This window comes from Rousettus aegyptiacus, unplaced genomic scaffold (assembly GCF_014176215.1).
Source record: "Rousettus aegyptiacus isolate mRouAeg1 unplaced genomic scaffold, mRouAeg1.p scaffold_m13_p_5, whole genome shotgun sequence".
Classification (NCBI taxonomy): domain Eukaryota; kingdom Metazoa; phylum Chordata; class Mammalia; order Chiroptera; family Pteropodidae; genus Rousettus; species Rousettus aegyptiacus.
The window spans coordinates 121,457,422-121,479,714 of NW_023416308.1; the positions used below are offsets into that span (position 1 = coordinate 121,457,422).

Sequence of the window (22,293 nt, forward strand, 5' to 3'; positions counted from 1 at the left end):
TCGGGAGAGAGCAGCTTCCGAGAGCCCAGGGGCTGCCATCGGATGAGGAGGCGGCAGGGAGCCCGGAGTCCCAGTGTGGACAGGCGACCCCCAGGTCTCTGCAGCCAAAGTGAGGGGCATGTTGATGACCCCACCCAGATCCTTGGGTGGGAGGTCACGAACCCTGTCCGCAGCCTCGCTGGGCCCCAGGTGAGTGCCCAGGGCGGCAGGGGTATGGCCAGTGGGCAGCACGGCACCTTCATGAGGCCTCCAGGTGCACCAGTCCCGAGCCCAAGGTCCTACTTGCCCCCGTGTAGGAGAGACGGGAGAGGGAGCCGCTGCCTGAGGCCAGCCCCTCGGAGGCCCAGGATGCCTGAGGCGGGCTGGGTGTGCGCCTGGAGGGCAGTGCGCCTGTGTGTCCCCAGGGAGACCGGGGGGAGAAGCAGGGCCCTCAGTCAGCTCAGGGCAGTACAAACGCTTCTTTATTTAAAACGTGGTGGAAAAGCCAGGACCACCGGGACGCGTGTGCCGCGGCCAAGGGGAGGATGTCGCCGGGAAGGGGCGGCTCACAGTGGGACTAAACATGCCCAGCACGAAGGCTGCGGCAGCTGAGCCCCAAGTGGCTGTCACCAACCGTGGGTCAGTCTCCGTGTGGTGGCTGAGGGGCCCACCCCCCGAGAGCAGCATCAGGCGGGACCTGGCTCGCCCCGCCGCCCCGGTGCAGAACGTGTGTGGCCCCTGAGGTTTGTGGGCCTGATTGCCCGGTTCCCACGCTGGCCGTCTAGGTCAGGGTGCCCAAATCAGGAAGACTGAGCCGCTTCCCACTGAGATGGCCCAGCGCAGCCCGACGTGATTCATAAACCCTGAGGTCGCCCGGCCATCACGTGTGACCAGCGGCAGGAAGGCGCACCTCCCTCCGTGCAGGGGAGACGGGGCACGAAGGCGTCCTGCCCGGGCTGTCACGGGCGCTGGGCGTCGCCCGTCTAGCTGATGAAGGCGGCGATGGCCACCACCTGCAGGACGGCCTCCAGGCCGTGGAGCGTCAGGAGCACGGCGCTGAGGACGGAGTCTGCCCGGAGCACCAGGGTCTGCCAGAGCAGGAAGTGGACAGACAGCAGGGCGCTGGCCGCCGTGAGGACCAGGCTGGCGGCCAGCGGCACCTCAGCCTCCACCAGGTTGCCCTTGGCGCCTGGAGGGCAGAACGCACGCCATGAGTGCCAGGCGGGGGGACACCCATTCCGAACCCGCCGCCTGTGTGCCCGGGAGCGGGGGGCACAGGACGGATGCCGGCACACAGCAGCAGGGGCCCCGGGACCGGACGACTGGCGCCCCAGACTCAAGGCGTCAGGCAGCAGAACACAGACGGGCCCCGTGTTGCTCGGTGGGGGAGCCCAGCCTTGGCTGTGGGCTGCCACCCCGGCCGCCGGGTCGGCGTGTGGTGGGACGCAGGCTCCGGCTTCCAAAAACCCCTCCTGGTGCATCCTGACATTCCTGCCCATCCACGTGTACTGAGAGGATCTGTTTAAAATCTCCGAAAACATTTACCCCAGGCGAAGGCCAGTCTGAAGACGTGAATGCACTTAGAGAAACAATCCCGTTTCACACACAGACGGGTCAGCCATGCAAAGCGCTGGTCCCCAGCCACGGCCAGGTGGCCACATGCGCCCAGGTGCCCGGTGTGTGCAGTAAGGGGCCGGGGGGGGGGGCAGATGCCCAGTTCCAGCACCGTTTGCCACCTGCCCTGCACACGGGCCCTGGTCCGTGACAGCGGACACCAAGGCCCAGCTCGCACTCCACAGAAAGACTGAGACTTGCTCCCGTCTACCCTGGTGACAAGACCCCAGGCAGCGCCTGGCTTCCTCTGCACCTCAGCCCCCCCGCTGCCCATGGGACTGGGGGACGTCAGAAGCCCCAGATGCCGGCAGAGGCGGGGCGCAGTGACGCTGCACGTGTGCCTGCGACAGTGAGCGCGGAAGGCCGACGGAGCTGGAGGCCCGGACCTCGCACAGCGAGTTTGGGGAGTGCAGAGGGCCACGGTCTCGCTGAGCTTCTGCACTGCTCGGGTGCCTGTGTGGGGTGGGGGCTCCCACCCGTCCAGCCTCCACTGTCCTGAAGGGAACGTGACGGAATTTCCCAGACCCTCCTCCAGACTGCTGGCCAGCGGAAGGGGCAGCGGGTGAGGCGAGCGCGCCTGCTCTGGCTGCAGGGCTGAGCTGCTTCGCTGCGGGCGGCATCAGTCCCGGGCTGAGCCCGGCCGCCGTCGCCAGGACAGCGCTCGGCGGACTGATTAATACGTAATGGTGCTGTAAGGCGAGGCCCGAAGGCAGCTGGCGCAGCAGCTACCTCCCGCGTGTCTCCAGGAGCCGCGCTGAGATGCGCGTTTAGAGGCTCACGACCCTGTTCTCGTAAGGACCTTAAGGTCGTCAGTCAACTCACCGAAGTACAAGCGAGTTGCTTCCAGAATCCCCAGCAGAAACAGCAGGGTTAGGTCGAGGGCCAGGTGACTATGAGGATAACTGAAAACCTGACCTGGAGGCAAGAGACCAGAGCTCAGGTTACGGTGGCAGCAGTGACAGCCTCGTCTTGCCTTTCCGTCCCTGACTTACTTTTGTACATGATCATCAGGAGCGTGGCCAGGAAGTAGAGGGCGCAGTATGTCCCACTGAGGCACAGCAGCATCTGCAGGAGGACCGACGAGAGCTGGCAGGGGGTTAAGGATTTTGGGGCCAGCAGCCACGCCCCCCGGGGACACCTGTCAGGGCTCCTCCGCCACTGAGGAGGCACCACGAACACGCAGGTCCAGCTCAGGCCCCTGCGCGTGGCATGGAGTACCACCCACGGGCACCCACTGATGCTCCTCCTGTGTCACAGGAGCAGCCAGGCCCCTGCAGCCTAGAGAGTGGAGCTGGGACCTCCCCCCACAGGAACGCCCTGGCTTAGACCTGTCTGCCAGGCCCATACTTGGTGACTGCAGGCAGGATGGCCTCAGCATCACCCTGAGCATGGCCTTGGTCACGAGACAAAGAAAAAAAAATTGTTTTTTCTCCAAATAAAATAAATGTCTCCCTTTCTGGGGGCAGTTACATAGCCACTGCTGACTTTCCTAGACTCTGCACATCTCATATTTGTCCCAGCTGAGTCTGAGGATTCAGAGCAAGGGCATTCTTTTCCCCGGCCCCGCCAGCCCAATGGGGGGCAGGTGGCCCACACCGAGGGGGCCAGGACCTGCACGGGGGTGCCGGAGCCAGTGCTTCATTCTGAGCACCTCGGTAAGTCTGTTAGTGAACACCCCTCCCGCTTAGAGATGGAATCACTATGCGGAGCTTGCAGCAAAGGGGAAGGGGGTTAACGGGAGCAAAAAGCAGGAGCGGAGAGCTGGCTTCGGGTGTTGTCCTGCAGAGGCCTGGGTCTGCTGCCGCCGAGGACACAGGACACAGCAGCAGGATACGGCCGTGGAAGAAGTGCCCCCTGGAAGAGAAAGCAGCAGTCATGGGCTGCGGCCCTCCCGGGTGCTGCACTGGGCCTTGGGGACGTGACATGTGTCACCCCAGCCCCTCTCCCCTCACGGCGGTTATGGGAAGGAGCCCACGTTTATCTGGGCCTGCAGCTGGCTACCTTTCTATCGCCAAGGAGGACCAATCTGCTTTTCAGAACCCGAGGCCGGGGGACCATGTGTACCTGGGTGCACGGGAGCAGAAGTGAAGCCAGAGCCACACCTGAGGCCGGGTGGGGCAGGAGACGCCCTGGAACGCAACCCGGCAGCTTCTCTGTCTTCCGCATATTTGCCACACGTGTGTGACTGGATGACAGCCTTGCCCCACTCAGGCCGCAAATCTTTTTTCATCATTAAGAAACGTTTTGTTTTCCTTTGGGGTTGTATTCATCGCCCCAAATACCCCTCCAAAAATAAGAACTTCCTGAGCCAACGACCCAACCTTTTAATCGTGTATCTCTTGGACCTCCCATCACCACAGCACTGCCACGGTTCACGTCCCGTCTGAAGAAGTGCAGCCAGCTGCACGCGGTGACGTGTGGCTACGTCGGTGACGCTCGGGCTTTGGCTGGAGCTAGGCTGCGACACGAGCCTGCCTGCCCGAGCCTCCGTCCGGGTCTGCTGCGCCTGGCCTCGGTGTTTCTGTGGGGAAGTCAGATGCCTGTGCAGATTCGGGGCCCTCCGTGGGCCTCACTTGGGTCTTGAATGGGTCAGCACAGGGGACCAGTGACAGAGATTCAGAACGAGGCTTGGTCGGGAGGTGGCACACACTGAGGGAAGCCCAGGATGGCTCACGGGCCAGTCACTGTCATTTGGCGTCACGTTACAGGCAGAGAGTGCTCTTAAACACATCCGTCCTTTCCTGGGCCCCGGCTGAGCCAGGCTGCCTAGATGTCTGTCATCGTTTGGGTGGATTTCACATTAAGTGGGGTCTCCTCCCTTCTGATCCTTCTCTTGAAGGTCAGCTTCACACATACTTCAAGTGTACCTGCCAGCTGCCCACGTGGTAGACTGAAATCGTGGGGCTCAGGAAAAGACACCGTGCAAAAACCTCAGGCAACACAAGACCCAGTAGGAGCACCACAGGAGCTGCCACCAGACGCGCCGCCCCGAGGGGTTCGGACCCACAGGAGCCACCGCCCCGCACCACGGCCCTGGCGCCCCCCGCCTGGCGTTTCCTGTCCACGCTTTCCTGGAATGACGACGTGGCTGTGAGCGCAGTCACACCAGAAGTTAAATGTGGAAGGAAGCAACGCTTTCCCTGCGGCGACATACACGGCGTGCAGAGATCCCGTGCTAGCATAAACTTAGTTTTCACCCGGTGAAGAGGAGCCTGGGTGCCAGCGGCCGCGCGCAGACCCCGTCGGGTGCCTGGAAGCGGCGTGGAGCCGTGAGCGCAGCCGGCGGGGAGGCTGGCTGTGTGCGGGGCGCCCGGCTGCACTTCGGTTCACCCCCTCCTGGGACAGCTGAAGTGTGGGAAGTGGCCTTTCCTCTCCGACCCCGCGGACAGGGAACGAGGACAGCTCCAAGGCTGGGTTAACGCGGCCCCATTCCACTCACGCCCTTTTCCTCACGCGTGGTGGCCCCGGGCTGGGAGCAGGGCACACACCGAGATAGGTGCGCCCACCGGCTGGCGAGCTGGGCCAGTGCCGCCGTGTGCATTAAGGGCTCTCGCGAGCTGTCCCACGGACTGACGTCCGGGAGACGCGTACCAGTGACATATATTCTGGCGGTGACCAGCTTTCAAACCAGGGGTTTGCCATGGCGACCAGGCTGCTGGCCACGGTGGCAGGGCGCCCCTCTCGTCCTCCCCGGACCCTGCGACAACCTGCTTCCCGCGGGCTTCCGCCACGAGCCGCACACACAGCACGGAGGGCTCCGAGTCGCTCCGCGCGCGAGCGCCAGGGCGAGGCGGCGGGACCCGGGCAGGCCGCACGCCGCGACGGCCCGGGCCACGGCCACCTGTGCGCCCGGCCTCCGGCAGCACTGGCCGCCCCCAGGGGGGACCCAGCCCCGCGCGCCCGGCAGGCGCGAGGAGCGCCAGAGCTCCGCACAGCGGCGGGGAGGGATGGAGTCGCGGCCACAGCGACGGCCTTGCGCGAACCGAGCGCGGCGCGAGGGCGGGCGGCCCCCGGCGGGCGACGGGGCTCCCCAGAGCCGCCGGGACGAGCGGCCAGGCTGGTGGGCGCCGCACCCCCGCCCCGGGCCGGCCGGCGCCCCGCGGGCCCGCGGCGCCCCTCACCTCGCCGCGCGGCCGCCATCTTGGCCCGGCCCCGCCCCCCGGGTCCGCCGCGATCCCGGCAGCCTCTCGGCCCGGGGCCGCTCGCGTCTTCTCGGCCATCTTCGCCTGTGGAGCCGAGGAGGCCCGATTGCGCCGCGTTTCGAGAGCTGAAGCCGAGCCGCGGCCGGGGCCCGATTAGCCGGTCCGGCGGCGCTCGGGCACTTCCGGACGAGGGGGCGGGGAGCCGAGGCTCGGGCGCGCTCGTCGCGGTTCGGCTGCGCTCGCGCGGACTCGGCTCCCGCGCGCGGCGGGGCGAGCGGAGCCCCGGGGGCCGGGCAGGCCCGGCCGGGCCGCGCCGCGCCGGGGGCCGGCCACCCTGCGGGCCGGGCGCAACGGCCGGCGCGGCCTCGGAGGCGCTGCGCGGGCTCGCGCGGAGGCGCTCGGCCAGGCTCGTGCGGCCTCGGACCGACTCGGACCGCGTCGCTCCTGCGCTTCGGGCCGCTTCGGTCCCCCTCGCTCGCGGACCCCTGGCTCTCGGCTCGGCTCGCCGGGGCCGCTTCGTGCCGGTTCGGCCTCGGCTCGGGCGGCCTCGGCTGCGCTCGGTGAGCGGCCTCGGCCGGGCTCGGCCGGGCTCGGGCGGCTGTCCTCGGGCGGCGCGCTTCGGCCTCCATCCCGGCCTTCGGGCGGCCCCGGCCAGCGCCTTCGGGCGCGCTCGGCGGAGTCCGGATGGAGGACTCGGACTCGGCCGCCAAGCAGCTGGGCCTGGCCGAGGCAGCCGCCGTGGCGGCCGCGGCCGCTGTTGCGGCGGCGGCCGCGGCCGCAGCGGGAGGCGAGGCGGAGGAGCCGGTCCTCGGCAGGGACGAGGACTCGGAGGAGGACGGCGACTCGGAGGCGGAGCGCGAGACGAGGCGGGTGACAGCCGTGGCGGTGATGGCCGCCGAGCCCAGGCACATGGACATGGGCACCGAGGCCCTTCCCGGTCCCGACGAGGCTGCCGCGGCCGCCGCCTTCGCAGGCAAGTGCCGCCCGCCCGCGCCCGCGCGCACCCGCACGGCTAGCTGCACCTGACTTGCACCTGGCTACACCTGCCCTCGTGCGCCCCGCACTACCAGTTTACACGTGCCCCGCATACACCTCCACGACCAGCCCACATATTCCCGCGCGCACCTGCCCCCCACACAGTGCCACGGCCAGCTATGTCTGCCAGGCTCGTGCACTGCAAAACCAGTCCATACCTGTCCTGCACGCACCTACGCCGCGCGTGCACCTGGCCAGATGCACTCCACACGACCGGTCCACATGTGTCCTGCACACCTGCTCTGCACCTGCCACGCACGCACCTGTGAAACCAGTGCACCCACCCTTCTTAAGCACCTCCTCACACCTACCAATGTACCTGCCGTCCCTGCACACGACCCCGTGACCAGCCTGGCCCTGCCCTGCATGCACATCTGTTCCCTGAACCCCTTTTCCTGTGCTAGTCCACCTCTTCTGTTCAGCACTGTGCATTCTTTCTGGAACCTTCTCGGCACCTGCTGCTTGCCCCACTGTCTGTCCCCGTCTGTCCTGGGTGCTTGTGACACACGGGGGCAGAGGTCAGGCATGGATCCTGTCCTAGAGCTGCCCAAGGGTGGGCATGTCCAGTCCCCTGAATCCTCAGGGCCAGCTCAGGGGCGACCTGAGGGCTGAGGAACAAGATAGTGGTCACCAAGCCTGGGAGGGCCCATGGCTTTCTGGGGCGTTGACACCAGCGGTCAGCTGCCTGTCCGTCTCCCACATGTGTCCTCCTTTTCACTACGGACCTTCCCGTTCTCCAACGGCATTCCCATCAGGCCCCCTTCCCAGGGGAAAGCCAGTATGCGCTGCTGGCCCATGTGATGTCCCCTGCCACATGGACCATTCTCGAGCTCAGTGACCCATGGAGCTTCTGGCAGTGGCCCGTAGTGCCCTTTAGAGTAGTCGCAGACCACGCCCCAAGGGGGTGGAGACTCACCCTAGGGCGTACCCCCTCCCAACGGGAGTGTGCTTGGTGGCTCTCAAGGACTCAGAGCCGAGTGTCAGAACCCTTGGAGAGCATCCTGTGGCTGCGTGACATGTGAGGCCATCCTGCTGGGGACCGTCGCAGCGTTCAGACCCGGACAGCAGCCACTGGCCCTCACGTGCGGCCGCGTGTGTGCACGCGCAGAGAGCACACAGGGCGCCTGTCCGTGCGGCGTTCGTCCAGGCCCGGAGGTGGGGCGGGTGGGCCCGCGGGTGGGCCCGCGCCTCCGGCGTGCCCGCAGTCTGTTTGGGAGCCTCAGAAAGGCGAGGGAAGTTGGCTTCGTAGCCCTTAAACCTTAAAGCGTTCCGTTTCCGTTGCTAAACTCTGGTTTAACATTGGGGTTTTGGACTGTGGAGATTTTCCTCAGGTTTTTGCCCTTTTTGCACCTATTTTTGAATGTAGAAACGTGACGTCATTCGTCATGGCATTAGGAGGGCACGCCGACATCCTGTTTTCCTGGTTCTGGTTGCATCCCGCGCGTTAGGGCAGCGGAGCGCCGTGCTGTCGGCGGCTGAGGCCGGCGTCCAGGTGTGGACCGCGACAGCACGCGTGGGCACTGAGGCCGCCTCCCTGGGCACGCGGCCGCTCGTGCAGGCTGCACCCCAGAGCGCGTGTTCAGCCCGCCCCCTCTGCCCTGGGCTCCCTGGGGCCACAGCACGTGGTCTGCTAGTGGGGACGGATGGGGCCAGGCATTCCCAGAGCAGCTGGTGCGTGTGGGTTAGCGGAAGGTGCAGAAGTCGTTCGACCAGTGTTGCCAGATCCGGCCCTGGCGTGGGACACTCTGGAATGCTGCGTGACCCAAGGGGGCCAAGGAGGAGCACGGGGGACCCGCTCTGCAGAGGGGGCGCCCAAGCCCAGGGGCACGGGCGCCAGGCGTGGGCAGCGGGCTGATGAGGGCGGGTTGGGGGTGATGGGCAGCTGAGGGGGGAGGGAGAGCGTGAGGGAGGTGGACACGGGGGGGATCTGGGGACACAAGCAGTCGCCCGATGGCATGCGGTGGAGGCGAAGGGCGGCGGTAGCCTGAGCGAGGGGTCGGCCCATGCCAGGCGGCCCTGTGCGGTGCGGGGCCCCTGCAGTCTGGTTCCCCCCGGAAGGGCTATCGGGCAGAGCCTGGGCCGCATGGCGGGCACGGTGTGCTTTTCACCACAGCGAAAGGCTGTCCCGCAGGCCGGCGGCCTGTCTGTCCCCTGGACGGTGCGGCCGCCGCCAGGTCGGGGAGTGTGGGTTCCGCTCCGCGTGAGTGTGTCCGAGGCGCGGGCACGCCCAGCGGCTGCGTGGCGGCCGGTTCTGACGGCGCGCTGAGTCGGGCCCCTGTGTTGCAGAGGTGACCACCGTGACGGTGGCCAACGTGGGCGCCTCGGCGGACAACGTCTTCACGACGTCGGTGGCCAACGCCGCCTCGCTCTCGGGACACGTCCTGGTAAGCTGCCGCGCAGGCCCCCCAGGGCCGCCTTCGGGTGGCCCGCTCCCCGGAGCCTGCTCGGGCTGGGCACAGAGGAGCGGTGGACGGAGGGGCCCTTCCCAGCCCCTCCTCCTCGCGGCCCGGCCCGCCTCGGCCCCAGGGGCGGGGGGCGTGTCTGCGCACGCCCCGCCCTGCCTGCTGCCTGCTTCCGGTCCGGCTCCAGGTGCCTTTGGCCCGCGGCGTCCCTGTCGTCCCACAGCCTAGCCATGCGCCATGCGCCCGAGGGCCGCCCACCCCGTCCCGCTCTGCGCGGCGTCCGCGCCCTCAGAGCCTTCTGTGGCCCTTTACGGCCAAGGCCTTTCGGGACTTGGGGGCACAGCCTGTTTCCAGGGTGCGCGCTGGGGTGGCCGTCCCCAGAAAGTGGACTGTCCCTGGGGCCTTGGCTGGACTGTTGAGGTTCCCTTCGGCCTCGATGGCACAGCTGGGACACAAGGCGCCCGATGGCAAAGTTCTCGTCTTTCGAACGGCAACAAACAGAAAACGCCCGTGAACCACCGGGCGGGGGGGGGGCGGAGGGCACGCGGCCCGTGTGAGTGTGAGGGGGTTTGTCCGTGTGGGGCACAGCCGGGCTGGTGGGGGGGGCGGGGGGCGCGCGGCCCGTGTGAGTGTGAGGGGTTCGTCCGTGCGGGGCACAGCCGGGCTGGTGGGGGGGGCGGAGGGCGCGCGGCCCGTGTGAGTGTGGGGGGTTCGTCCGTGTGGGGCACAGCCGGGCTGGTGGGGGGGGGCGGGGGGCGCGCGGCCCGTGTGAGTGTGGGGGGTTCGTCCGTGCGGGGCACAGCCGGGCTGGTGGGGGGGGCGGAGGGCGCGCGGCCCGTGTGAGTGTGAGGGGTTCGTCCGTGTGGGGCACAGCCGGGCTGGTGGGGGGGGCGGGGGGCGCGCGGCCCGTGTGAGTGTGGGGGGTTCGTCCGTGCGGGGCACAGCCGGGCTGGTGGCTTCCTGCCGGTCGCTCCTCCCTGGCAGCAGGTTCCACCCTGTCAGTCTGTCTCGCAGGACAGGGGGCCAGGGGAGGGGTGTGCGTGTTCCCCCTGCCTCGGAGGCGGGTGCCCTCAGGCTCGTGCAGGCAGAGACACCCCATCCCAGTGGAGGGCTGCTGGGCTCAGCGTTCGCCTCCGGCGGGGCGGCCTCCCAGGCCTGTGGGCGCCGGCCCGCGTGCGTGCGGTCGGGGCCCCTCAGCGCTACGGGGAGCTCCCGCTCGACCCCTGAGTGAGGAGCGTGTTGCTCATGTGGCCGGCAGGAAGGCTCCCGGCCATCCCGGGTGCTGGGCTGGGGCGGCTGGCTTGGGGGCCCCTGGTCCACCCGGGGCTTCTGAGGGAGGCGCTGATGACCAGCCGGGGTGAGTGCCTGGTGGGCAGCACGGTGGCCTGAGCGCCAGCAGGGATGGGGGGGGGGCTGGCCCGCAGGACGTGCAGGTCGCCGTGGCCTCCAGGGAGGGGAGCTGTGTCCGAGGGTGGTCTGGGAGCCCCGGTCCCGAGTGGCTGTGGGGAGGGGGCCTGCGCCCGGCCTGGCTGTGACCGCAGACCGGCCTCTCGGGCGGACAGTGGGGCACTTGCTGTTTCCTGGGCGGGTCCACCGGACGCGCTTGTTCTGTGACTTTGACCAGCAACGTCGGGCGTTCGCTCGGGGCCACGCAGACCTAGCACTGCCCCGTCGTCCCCTCGGCTCCGTGTGTGAGTGCTCAGGGGGGTCTTCGACAGAGACCGCCGAGGCGCGGCAGGCGTCCGCTTGGCGACAGCAAGGACCGCGTGGCAGGACCACGCCCCGCCGCGCAGGTGTGCCTGGCGAGTGCCCGACGCCCGCTCTTCCCTCCAGTCCGGCAGGACGGCCCTGCAGATCGGCGACAGCCTGAACACCGAGAAGGCCACGCTGATCGTCGTGCACACGGACGGCAGCATCGTGGAGACCGCCGGGCTGAAGGGGCCGGCTGCCCCGCTCACGCCAGGTGAGCGCCAGGAGGGGCCTCGCTGGCGGCCGTGGCGCCCCAGCTCCTGGGGCCCGGCCCGCGGGCGCGTTGAGGGCGGTGACGGCTCGTGGCCGTGAGCCTGGAGTGCCGGGGTCCCGCGTGCGCCCGGGGAGGCGGGGCTGCCCGGAGCAGAGGGCGCCGCTGGGGCTGCGCTGAGCCCGCGGGCGTTTCCGGGCCCCCGGCTGCGCCTGGCGCCTCACTGTCACCTCGCTCTCTTTGCCAAGGTCCTCAGTCCCCCCCACCTCCTCTAGCTCCCGGCCAGGAGAAGGGCGGAGGCAAGTACAGCTGGGACCCGTCGGCCTACGACAGCGAGCTGCCCGTGCGCTGCCGCAACGTCAGCGGCACGCTGCACAAGAGCCGGCTGGGCTCAGGTGAGGCCGCCCGGCCCGCGGGCGCCGGGGGCGGGGGGCGGCCCGGCGGAGGACCCGGCCCCACGCCAGCAAGCAGCAGGCCGTCGCAGGGCCCCTGACGGCTGCCCTGTCGCTCCAGGAGGCCGGGGCCGGTGCATTAAGCAGGGGGACAACTGGTACAGCCCCACGGAGTTCGAAGCCATGGCGGGGAGAGCCAGCAGCAAGGACTGGAAGAGGAGCATCCGCTACGCCGGGCGGCCGCTGCAGTGCCTGATCCAGGTGCCCGCGGGGGCGCCCGGCGCGGGGCCCGCCATGCTGCGCCAGGCCCCCGCCCCCCTGCCTGGCCGCCTGACCTTGCGCCGGGCACGCGATGTTTGCCCCGTCTACCCTGGGACCGGGGCCCGCCCGCATGGGCAGGGCCAGGCAGGGCCAGGCAGGGCTGCTGGGTGCTGGCCATGCTGCGACTTTTGAGACACCCGGCCTCCCCGGCCTCCGGTTCCCTCCCGGGGGAGAGGCTCCTGGGTGTTGCTTCCAGCTCAGGGCTCGGGGAGTTGGCAGAGGGCGCGGTGGGGAGGAAGGAGGGCGTCCTGCTGGGGCGTGAGTCACGGGGGTGAAGCGCGGAAGGTTCTGGACGCGGGGTCCGTCTCTGCGGACGGTGGCAGAGCGGCCGCCGCACCCCGGCCGACCGCGGCGTGTCCGGCACTGTCTGCTTTCAGGATGGGATCCTGAACCCTCACGCTGCGTCCTGCACCTGCGCCGCCTGCTGTGACGACATGAGCCTGGTGAGTGCTGGGCCCCTGCCCCGCCTGGACAGGGGACAGGGCGCCGTGCCCCTCGGGGGGGCCAGAAAAGGGCCTTCTCCCCACCCCGGGCGTCCTATGCGGGGGCTCCCGCTCCCCGGCCCCCTCGGGCAGCTCCTCCCGTGGGGCGGGGGGCCGCACCCCAGCGCGGAGGCCCAGCGAGTGGCCCGCAGCGCGCGAGGCGCCGGCCCGGAGCTGGCTGCCCCCGGCCTGGCTTTCGAGGGCAGTGGAGGTGGCGAGAGCGGGCCCTGGTGCCGTGACGTCGCCAAGGACGGCAGCAAAGCCGGCGCACGGCAGCCGCAGGCGGCACGGAGGGGCGTCCGTCCCCAGTCGCCGTCATAGGCCACCTGGGTGCCCGGTTTCTGACGGGACTGAGAGGCAGAGGAGCAGAGGGAGGGAGGCCGCAGAGGCCCTGCCTGCCAGGGGCCCCGCGCCCAGCGGGGGACAGGCCTCGAGGGCACACTCGCGCCCGCACGGCCTCGACAGCCTTCGCCCCTGCCCCAGATACAGCCGCACCCGGGCTGGGGGCCTCCACCTGTGAGTCCTGGGGACACAGGTAGCCCACGGCAGGAGGTGTCGCGTCATAAAGAACGAGGCGGGCAGGGCTAGGGTGGCGGCAGGGCACCGCGTCGTGGGGGCCGGGCCGTGCTGGGTGCAGGGGTGCCGGGCACCGGGTGTGGCGTGGCTTTTCCGGAGGCCGGGGACGCGCAGCGCAGTTGTCCTCGTGGGGCGGGGGCACCGTCCCTTGCAGCCGTCGCGCCTGGGCCCTGCTGGGGCGTCAGCCCCAGGCACTGTGCCCTGCTGTCCGTCCCCGGGGTTTCTCGGCCGGTCAGTTACCTCAGGCCGTCTTCCTCCCGCGTGCGTCTGGGGCGACGGGCCGGCCGAGCGCCCCCCGCTCCTGGTGGCGGTCTCCGCTCCCTGCTGCTCCGTCCTGCCCCCAGGGGCTCCTGAGCGGGCGACGTGGGTGAGGCGCGCCCTCCTCTTCCGCGCCCGCGCCTCACGCTCCCTTCCTGAGCGACCTTTCTGCCGGGGGGCGGGGACTCCCGCGTGGGTGCTCGCACCCCGGCAGCGGCCTGCGGCCCGGGGCGTCGCCTCAGGGCCCCGTCAGCCTGCCCCGCCCGCCATCTCCCTCTGCCCCCCCAGAGCGGCCCAGTCCGGCTCTTCGTCCCCTACAAGCGGCGCAAGAAGGAGAACGAGCTGCCGGCGGCCCCGGCGAAGAAGGAGGCCAGCAAGAGCATCGCGCTGCTGCCGGCCGCCGCCGCCACCGCCTGTGAGTTCCCGCCGCCGGGCACCGCGCTCGTCGTGTGCAGCGGCCCCGCGGGGCCGGCGGGGCCTCCCGCGTCCCCTTCCCGCCTGCCTGCACCTCGGGCACCGGCCCCCGGGGCGGGAGGCCTCCCCGCTCGCGAGCCGAGGACAGTGCGGCACACGTTGCTGAGGAGAGTGCCCCAGCCTGTCCCCAACGACACGGCCTGGGGTGGCCGGAGCCGCGGTGCCGGCCAGCCGGCCTCCCCGGCCTCCCCGGGGCATCAGCGTCTCACTGCCCTCGTGGCGACGTCTCCGCCTTTCGGCCTGGGCAGCCCTCGCGATGCCCGTTCCGTGCCCCGCGGCCCGGTCTAGGGGAGGCCTCGCGAGCGGGGGCGGGGCTGGCTGTGTTTGGGACCGTGAAAGGGTGGGAGAGACGGATGGGGGCACGTGGCAGCGGGCGACGCGCTGGGGAGGCCGCCGGGGTCCCCGGCGCAGGGCGACCCCGCGGAGACGGGGCGCAGACCCGGGGGGCACCGCCGCGTTCTCCTGGGCCTCAGGTCAAACCACAGAGTGGGGCTCGAGTCGTGGTAAGTTTTGGTTTTGCTTCCGACCAGGCAGGGCTTTCAGGCTGCAAGCGGCCCGCGCCCTCTCCCGTGTCCCTGCGGAGGCGCCCGGAGCACGTGCGGGCGAGGCGTCCGCGTCCGCGCCTGGGCCTCAGCCGCAGGCCTTGGCCCCGCGCGTGGTAAAAACACGTCTGCTTTTCAGTCACGGTGACGCCCTCGGGACAGATCGCCACCTCTGGTGCACTGACCTTTGACCGGGCGTCCACTGTGGAGGCCACAGCGGTCATCTCGGAGAGCCCGGCCCAGGGAGATGTCTTCGCGGGAGCCACGGGTGAGTCCCGGCACCGCCCCGCCCACCTCCCCCCTGCTGGGTGGGCGTCTGTCAGCCGTCTGGCACCCGGCGGGGCCTCGAGCAGGGTATCTGGTCGGCGGGCTCCAGGTGGGCCGAGCTTGGGCGGGCAGGTCGGAGGGGAGGCAGGACGGGGCGGGGAGGCTGTGGCGATCACTGGGACAGCCCGCCCCCCGCACTCCCCACCCCCGAGCAGCTGAGAAGGCTCAGTCTAGGGACTGCGCCCAGGAGCACACTGTCCCATAGTCACAGGCCGCCAGGGCACGTGGCCGTGAGCATCGCAGCAGCCGCGACGGGGGGGGGGGGGGGGATGAGGGGTGTGTTCCAGACGGCGTCGCCGTGGCGGCTCCGGCCCCCGAGGCAGGAGCCAGGCTAAGGGACAGCGCGGCGCGGGGCGGGCCGAGGTGGCCGGGCCGCGAGGCCACGCCATCCTGTCCCCCGTGTCTCCAGTGCAGGAGGCCAGCGTGCAGCCTCCGTGCAGGGTCGGCCACGCGGAGCCCCACTACCCCGGCTACCAGGATGGCTGCCAGGTCGCGCCCTTTCCGGAAGCTGCTCTGCCAACGTCTCATCCCAAAATCGGTCAGTTCGGGGGGATCGCCGCACACCAGGTCCTCGGAATCGCTCCTCGGGGGGCTGGTTCGGTGCCCACTGCCCGTGGGGGCACGGCTGCGGCCGGTCCCTTGTGGGTCGTGTACGGCTGCCCCCGCTGCACGTCTGGCTGCTCGCGCATGGAGACCGTGTGGCCCGCGCCCTGGGTGGGGCCTGGCCCCTTGCAGAGCCGTGCTGACAGCGCGGGCTCTGCGCCCCGTGCGGGACGGACTCCATGTCCGTGCCCCGTGCACCCCCGCGCCCGCCGCACCTGCACAGGCCATGGCGGACAGAAACGTGCTCGGGGTTTGTAAAACCGCGACCCTCTCCCGCGCCCTCCCTCGCCTGTGCAGACGCTCCCGACCTCGCAGCCGTCTGGGCTGCAGCCCGTTACTGCCGTTATTTGTTCCCAAGTCGTTCCCGATCTGGCCCGTTGTCCCTGGAGTGTGTCCTGACGTTCGGGCACAGGAAAGTACTGGAGGCTCGTGTTGGGGCTTTGGGGAGTCCTGAGCCTTTCAGTAGGTAGTGTTGCAGAGCCGAGTGCCAGCCCCGGTCCTGGCGAGCTGGCCGGATGGCTGTGCCCGACGCCCCGACTGCCCACGCCCAGCGGCCTCGCGTGGGCGGCTTGGAACGGGCCGCAGCGGAGTGTCCACACCGAGGGGCCGGCCAGCGCTGCAGACCGGGTTCCCTGGGGAGGCTGCCTGTTGAACAGCTGCTCTGGGCGTGGGCGCCCCAGGTCCTGGGCACCCCAGGTCGTACGTGGAGTCTTGTCCCCATCCCAACTGTGGAAACCGTGGCGGTCACTCCAGTGTCCTCTCTTTCCGTCTTTGTAACTTTTTCCTCTGGCCGAGAAGCCTCGGTGCCGTCGTGGGCGACCACAGTGCCAGGAGAGTTTCCGCGTGAGCAGACACGTGGCCGGAGACTCCGGCCGCCTCGTAGTTACCTTCCGGCCGGGGCGACGTTGGGCAGTGGCACCGCCCCCACGTCGTGCACAGCCTCGCGGCCCGGGGCTGCCGCGGGCTCGCCCCCGGGGCCTGGGTCCCGTCCGTCACACGCGTGACCGCCCCGTCCCGCGTCTGGTTTGCCGTTCACGTGATCGAGTCCGGAGCCGCCTCCCTGCCCGCACTGTGTGGCCCGCTGGCGCGGCAAGGCCCCTGTGTGGCGGCCGCACACGGGCCATGTGACGCGCGGCTTCCCGCCTGTGCGCGTGGAGCTCTGACGACGTGGGAGCAATTTGGGAGGCCCCGGGACAGTCACCCCCACCGACCACGGCCACGCGCTCCGCAGCATCTGACGTCCGGCGGGCGGGTGACGCGGGGCCCTGCGTGACGCCCGCCTCTCGTCTGCTTCCCACCCCTCCAGTGCTGACGTCGCTGCCGGCCCTGGCCGCCCCGCCCTCCAGCAAGCCCGTGTCCCCCGTGGTGGTCAGCGGGCTGGAGATGTCCGAGCAGCGGAACTGGCTGTACCTGGAGGAGATGGTCAACTCGCTGCTCAGCACGGCCCAGCAGCTGAAGACGCTGTTCGAGCAGGCCAAGCAGGCCAGCTCCTACCGCGAGGCCGCCGCGGCCCAGGCCCGCACGCAGGCCGCCGCGGAGCGCAAGGAGGTGAGCCCGGCCGGCGTGGCAGCTGGAGACACCGTGCCCGCTGCTCGGGGCCAGCTGCCCGCCAGGGATTCGGGTTCTCACAGACGGGTTGGTCTGCCCACGAGGACGACGGTCGCGTGTGCCCGGCCGGCCGGTCTCCAGCACTGGCCGGGATGGACGTGGCGGTCCTCTCGGGCTGTCACAGGGCGGGAGGGTCTCGTGTGTCGTTAGGTTTGGAGCACCAGCCCGTGTGTCTCTGGGGCGGCCGCCAGGGCAGGTGCGCCTCCTGTCCTCGGCCCCCAGGCCCCGTCACGGCATCTCACTGGCATCTCCCCTCTGCCTCCTTCCACCGAGGGGCCTGAGCAGCGCCACTGGAGGGAAGGCCCTCAGCTCGCCTTCCCTTCCTCCGTGTCGCGACCGTGGGCATGGGGGGGCACCACGCGGTGCCCAAGGCGGGGCGCTGGGGTCCCAGCAGCGTGCAGCGGGCGCCGGGCACCGCTGTAAATCGGGGTGGCACCAGGGGGCATGGGAAGGCCCAGGCTGCTTCCCCGGGGCAGGCTTCCTGGGGGGCAGGGCCCACGGTGGGCGGTGGCCCGAGCTTTCTCATGGGGTTCTGGCGTGTCAACCGAGTCAGGCTGACGTTTTTCTACTGAAGCTACACAAAAAATTTTCACTCATTCTTAGTTTTCTTCATAGATCAGAGAAAAGATGAGCTTGTCAGGCTTTTAATTTTCTAAGTGATCTCTTAATGTGTGAGTTTTGTTCTTTTCCACACCCACGGCACCTGGTCTTCCTAGGGGGTGTCCCGTCCAGGGACTCACCCGGCCGACCTGCTTAGCTGCCACGATCAGAGGGCCTCGGGCGCGGTCGAGGCCGGTTTTTCTTTTCTCAGTAAGTGCTTGTTTCCGTTGCGGCTGACGCGCAGCATGTGCGAGCTTGCGGTTTGACGTAGAGGTCAGACGTTCGTGGAACCTATGAGTCCCCCCCACCTGGCTCCTTCCCACCTGGCACCGCGGGGGTCCATTTGCTTTCAAGGAGGAGAAGCGTCGCTTCTGCTCCTGCAGAGAGAACTTAAAAGCAGGTAAAAAAGACGTTCCCAGCTGACACCTGCTTGGCGCTGAAGTCCACAGGGAGGAGAAGCAGGCGAAAGCCGGAGCTGTCCCCGCCTGGCGCCCCGGAGGGCCTCGGCCTCTCCTCGCCCTGTGGCGGCTTTCATGGCGGGAAGCAGCCGCCGTGCGGCCACTGGCACAGCTGCTCGGTGGCCGCGACCCACAGGGGCAGGAAGCGCAGCGGCCGAGGACGCTGCGTCAGCGGGGAAATGAAACCAGCAGCCTGCAGTGGAGAAATGAAACGGACAGAAACAGCCGGAACCAGACAGTTTACCCCCTTACGGCGAGTGCCTGGCCGGTGGGCTGTGCGGGCGACTCAGGGCAGAGACGCCCACAGGGCCAGGCCCGTCCCCGCGTGGCCGCGCCTCGCTGGGAGCTGCCTCTCGGTGGGGGATGCTCGGTCCTCAGGGGGCTCGGTGACAGGCGCCATGGCGAGAGGCGGGGCGAGCGCCTCACCCCCGGGGGGACCGCGCTTCGCTCTTCCGTCGTGAACGTTTCCATGGCGGCGCCCTAAGCCTCAGCCGATCCCAGCACCGCGTGCTGGACTCTAACCCGGCCGCCACTGCGCCCGCATTGGGCCCCCTGCACTTCTCCTGCGTGCTCGACCCCCCAGTCCCGACCAGTCCCGAGACCCGCGCGCCGGCCTCCTGCGGGGGCGTGGCGTCCGGTCGGGTGCCATCCCCGGTGACCCCCGCCCATGCCTAGCGGTGTCCGGCTCATGCGGTGCGTTCGCGTGCCGGGCCCCTGAGCCCGCGTGCCCGGGAGAGGCATCAGCTCGCCCTTAGGCGTCCGTGACACGCCGCCGAATCCGCCGTCTTCGCGCACGCGCGCTCGGCGGCTGCCCGCTCCGATCGTGCGCGGCTCCGGGTGCCGTCCGAGTCCAGACCCTGTCGTTACCCCAGGGGGACGCAGTCCCCGCGGCCGCCCCTGACCCGCCGACCCGGACCTGCCTGCCCGGACGTCCCCCACTGGTGGGGCACTCAGCAGGCCGCGCCCGGCGTGCCCCGCGTGGCTTCCCGTGCTCAGGGCCGCGGCGCCCAGCGCTGGGTAGGCGCGTGGGCGCCTGCGGCACTTTGTCGGGCGCGGGGAGGGGGGGGGCAGCCTCACCCCCCTGCGTGCCCTCCCTCACCCTCACCGTCCTGCGGGAAAGTGGGTGGTGGAGACACGTTTCCCTCCCTCAGTGACTACGGGGTGAGTGCCCTGCGGGTGGCAGGCTGGACCGGAACATGGCGTTTCGCCCGACAGGCTGGGGCACCACCGTGTGTGCCTTACATTCCCCTGGCTCAGGGCCCCCGCCCCACCCCCACCGGGTCACACTCGGTCCAGACGCTGGCCGGTGGTGGCTGGGGCAGGCAGGAGCCGACATCCGTGTCCCTAAGGCCAGCCAGGTGCCCAGGTGCCCCCCCCCCCCCCGCGAAAGGCTGGGCTGTGCATTTCCTGTGTGAGTTTATGCATTTCTAGGAAAGAAATGTGATACGAAATCTCTTTATCCTCCAAATCCTCTGCACTGGCTAGTTAGGGGGCTGGCGGGGCCGAGCCTCCCCCGGGAGCCGGCGTGCAGCCTCCTGGCCTTTGAAGTGGCCGGGGGTGCGGCCGGCCGGCTTGGCAGGTCGCGCTTCCTCTCCTGCTGTCGGTGTGACGTGCAACCCAGACTCCATGCCCGCCCTCGACTCAGTGTCAAGGCCAGGGGCCCTGCACGGCGTGGCGGTTGGCTCAGGCCTGCCCCTCGGAGCCCTGGTGGCCGGCCGTGCCCTGCAGATGGGGTCAGCCACCCAGCGCCGTGTGCTCCCCCTTCATACCGAGGGTGACAGGCCTGACCGACCTTTGTGGCCTGGGGTGCACGGCTCCTGGATGCTGGGTTCTTGTGAAATTAAGCGTCCTGGAAGAGTCCCCTCTGCGGGGGCCCCACGTGGCCGGCGGCCCAGCAGTGCTCGGGCTCTGGCTTGAGCGGCGTCCAGGAGAGGAGACCCAGACGCACCCGAGACGCCCCCAGCAGTGACCCGCCGAGCCGGCAAGCTGGTGTGCAGTCCAGGCGCGGCCTGCGCCATGCGGGCTCGGCCGTGAGGTCCTTGCTGTGGCGTGACAAGGTCCCCGCCCCCACGGGCCCCCGGACTTGTCACTCAAGTGCTTGTGCTGGTATGGGCCGGGCAGAGGCAGGAGGCCCTTTCGCCTGGGGTGGGGGGACTGTGTCCCAGCCCCCCATGTGGCCGGAGACAGCGGCAGGGCCGTGTCCCCTCGCGCCCCGTGACCGGGCGCAGGTGCTGCGGGGCCAGGCCCCTCATCCTGGCGTCTGGAACATGACCGGGTGAGGAGGGCCCCCGAGCTGGGCCTGCAGGCCGCTCCTCCCCGGCACGGGCATGGCATCCGGCAGGCCCCGGCGCCTGGCCGCAGGACCCAGGGCAGCTGCCACCGCGGCCTCTGTGCGCTGACCCCACGCGGGCCTGGTGCTGCCTGTCGACCCCGCCGCCCCGTGGGGCCCGTCCGGTGGTCGCGGGCTTCGTCCGCTGTTCTCCGCGTACCAGTCGTTCAGGGGGAGGCTCAGGCCGAGTGCTCCGGGGCTCGGGTCCCATCCGGCACATTTTTGGAGTGAGTGCACATGGGGCGGTTTTGTGAGTGGAAAAACGTCAATTGTGGTAAATATAGCATTTTGCAAAGGGGAAGCTGAGGTTCGGAACAGAAACCTGGGGCGGCCTGCTGTGTGCCCCACGCGGGGGCGGGGGGAGTGGAGGTGGGCAGCAGTGTGACCGGTGTGGGAGCCTGTGCCTCCACCACCGCACAGCCGGCGTGGCCCGTGCCCCGGCGCCCAGCCAGGGACAGCTTCGTGCCCGTGCGCAGGCCCCAGCTGGCCCATGACGCACGGAGGAGCAGAATGCATCTCTGCGAGCCGTGTGGCTGCAGCGCGGGGGCCGTGGGCCCGTGGCGTCTGGGGGTGTCCCCACGCCTGGCCCCCTGCACCTGGTGGGGACCCGGGCCCTGGCACCCGGGGGGTGGCTGCGCTGCCCACCCCTCCTCCACAGAGGGGCCGCGTCTAGAGGTGACGGCAGTGCGTGTCTGGGCAGCGTTGGGGACGGGACTCGTGACAGTCCTGGGGACGCCCCGGCCCCTGTGGACCCCGCGCGCCCACGACACTGACCGGCCGTCATGTCCCTGCAGCAGTCCTGTGCCAACTGCGGACGGGAGGCCATGAGCGAGTGCACCGGCTGCCACAAAGTCAACTACTGCTCCACCTTCTGCCAGCGCAAGGTCCTGCGTGCTGCCCCGCCCCGGACCCGACCCCAGACGGGGACACCCCCAGACCAGACCCCCCCAGACCAGACCCCCAGACGCCCCATGAGCCGCCCCCAGACACGCCCCCAGACCCGCCCCGACCCACCCCTCAGACCCGCCCCAAACCGCCCCCAGACCCGACCCCAGACCAGACCCCCCCAGACCAGACCCCCAGACGCCCCATGAGCCGCCCCCAGACACGCCCCCAGACCCGCCCCGACCCACCCCTCAGACCCGCCCCAAACCGCCCCCAGACCCGACCCCAGACCTAACCCCCCCAGATCTGCCCCCTGCGCCTGTGCGGGCTCCCGCTCTGCACGGAGGCGGCGGCCCCGGGTCACGCGGGCTGTCCCCCCTGCAGGACTGGAAGGACCACCAGCATGTGTGTGGCCGGTCGGCGGCCGTCACCGTGCAGGGGGACGAGGTCCACGTGGCCGAGAGTGTGATAGAGAAGGTCGCTGTGTGACGGGTCCCGCTGCGCTGCCGCGTGCCACGGGGCCGGTGCCGGCCCAGGCCCCCCGAGGACCGTGGGGACAGCGAAAGGTGAAGGAGCTTGCTGGCCAAGTTGCGAACAGCCTCGAAGTGACCTGCGCCCTGGGGCGTGAGCTCGTGCGGCCCAGGGGCCGCGGGACGCCGCGCAGCGGGGCGGGCCCCCCCCCCCCCCCCCGGCGCTTTCGCCTCCCGGCCGTGAGCATCCCGCCCTGCCCACGGCGTGCCGCGTCCCGTGACACGCGTGTACATACATGTGTCTCAATAAAGCCGACGTCCCTGGCCCACCCAGGCGCAGCTCCAGCCCCACGTCCATCTCGCCCGGCGCCCGGGAGGCAGGGCCCAGTGTCCCGCAGCCACTGGAGGGGGCCGCCCAGGCGCGTGGGGCCCTTGGGCCCCAGAGGTCCCTGTGCGGGGCTCTGCGTGTAACCCTGAAGCAGGGCCCCTAACTCTCCCTTCAGGGCCGGTCACAGCTGAGAGCCCGGACCGAGGCCTCGTCTGGCCTCCCCCAGGCCCCTCGCCGAGACTCTTACTTGAGGGTCTCAATGGCCTGCACCCAGGGTGTGTCCTCGTCACTGCCAGTCTGGCTGTCCCGGAACGGGGCAGAAGAGGTCTGAGGGGTCAAGGGGGGGGGCGGGCACCTGGGGCTCAGCACCGGCGCACTTGGGCATCAGGCTCGCCTGGCCTTGTAGACGGGACCTGCCTCTCCTGCTGACCAAGAGTGCTCCCGGGGAGCAGCCTCCTCACGTTCTGGAAGCTTCCGTGGGTTTCTAGGAAAGCCCTCCGGGCCCTGG

The 22,293-nt window shown here is 69.9% G+C and overlaps 2 protein-coding genes across 10 annotated transcripts; one reads left to right on the forward strand and one right to left on the reverse strand.

Annotated features, from left to right (window-relative positions):
• Nucleotides 1–439: 439 nt before the first annotated feature.
• Nucleotides 440–5,775, reverse strand: TMEM80 (transmembrane protein 80). Of its 7 annotated transcripts, none has more exons than XM_016138222.2 (5): nt 5,715–5,775; nt 3,428–3,447; nt 2,586–2,679; nt 2,416–2,508; nt 440–1,168 (listed from the first exon to the last, which is right to left on the reverse strand). In XM_016138222.2, exons 1-5 carry the CDS (start codon nt 5,731–5,733, stop codon nt 963–965), a joined length of 432 nt encoding a protein of 143 aa, XP_015993708.1. In that variant the 5' UTR covers nt 5,734–5,775; the 3' UTR covers nt 440–962. The 7 variants fall into 7 exon arrangements, with proteins under 7 accessions (XP_015993708.1, XP_036076235.1, XP_015993730.1 ...); XM_036220342.1 differs by lacking the exon at nt 5,715–5,775 and adding an exon at nt 5,301–5,640; XM_016138244.2 differs by lacking the exon at nt 5,715–5,775 and adding an exon at nt 5,185–5,294.
• Nucleotides 5,776–6,413: 638 nt separating this feature from the next.
• On the forward strand, nt 6,414–21,609 carry DEAF1 (DEAF1 transcription factor). 3 transcript variants are annotated; one of them, XM_016138182.2, is made up of 12 exons: nt 6,414–6,708; nt 9,057–9,154; nt 11,006–11,135; nt 11,381–11,527; nt 11,646–11,785; nt 12,223–12,288; nt 13,450–13,576; nt 14,317–14,445; nt 14,914–15,042; nt 16,414–16,655; nt 20,897–20,986; nt 21,372–21,609. In XM_016138182.2, exons 1-12 carry the CDS (start codon nt 6,420–6,422, stop codon nt 21,474–21,476), a joined length of 1,692 nt encoding a protein of 563 aa, XP_015993668.2. In that variant the 5' UTR covers nt 6,414–6,419; the 3' UTR covers nt 21,477–21,609. The 3 variants fall into 3 exon arrangements, with proteins under 3 accessions (XP_015993668.2, XP_036076231.1, XP_036076232.1); XM_036220338.1 differs by having other exon boundaries at nt 20,900–20,986; XM_036220339.1 differs by having other exon boundaries at nt 11,408–11,527.
• The last annotated feature ends 684 nt before the right edge of the window (nt 21,610–22,293 follow it).

Coding starts and splice junctions, on each gene's coding strand:
- TMEM80 (XM_016138211.2), bottom strand. CDS start 3,826: ATGATGAAAAAAGATTTGCGGCCTGAGTGGGGCAAGGCTGTCATCCAG. Junction 2,680..3,427: donor GGGGCACTTCTTCCACGGCC/GTATCCTGCTGC, acceptor ACCCCCTGCCAG/CTCTCGTCGGTCCTCCTGCA. Junction 1,169..2,415: donor AGCAACTCGCTTGTACTTCG/GTGAGTTGACTG, acceptor TCTGCCCTCCAG/GCGCCAAGGGCAACCTGGTG.
- DEAF1 (XM_016138182.2), top strand. CDS start 6,420: ATGGAGGACTCGGACTCGGCCGCCAAGCAGCTGGGCCTGGCCGAGGCA. Junction 11,136..11,380: donor GGCTGCCCCGCTCACGCCAG/GTGAGCGCCAGG, acceptor CTCTTTGCCAAG/GTCCTCAGTCCCCCCCACCT. Junction 15,043..16,413: donor AACGTCTCATCCCAAAATCG/GTCAGTTCGGGG, acceptor CCACCCCTCCAG/TGCTGACGTCGCTGCCGGCC.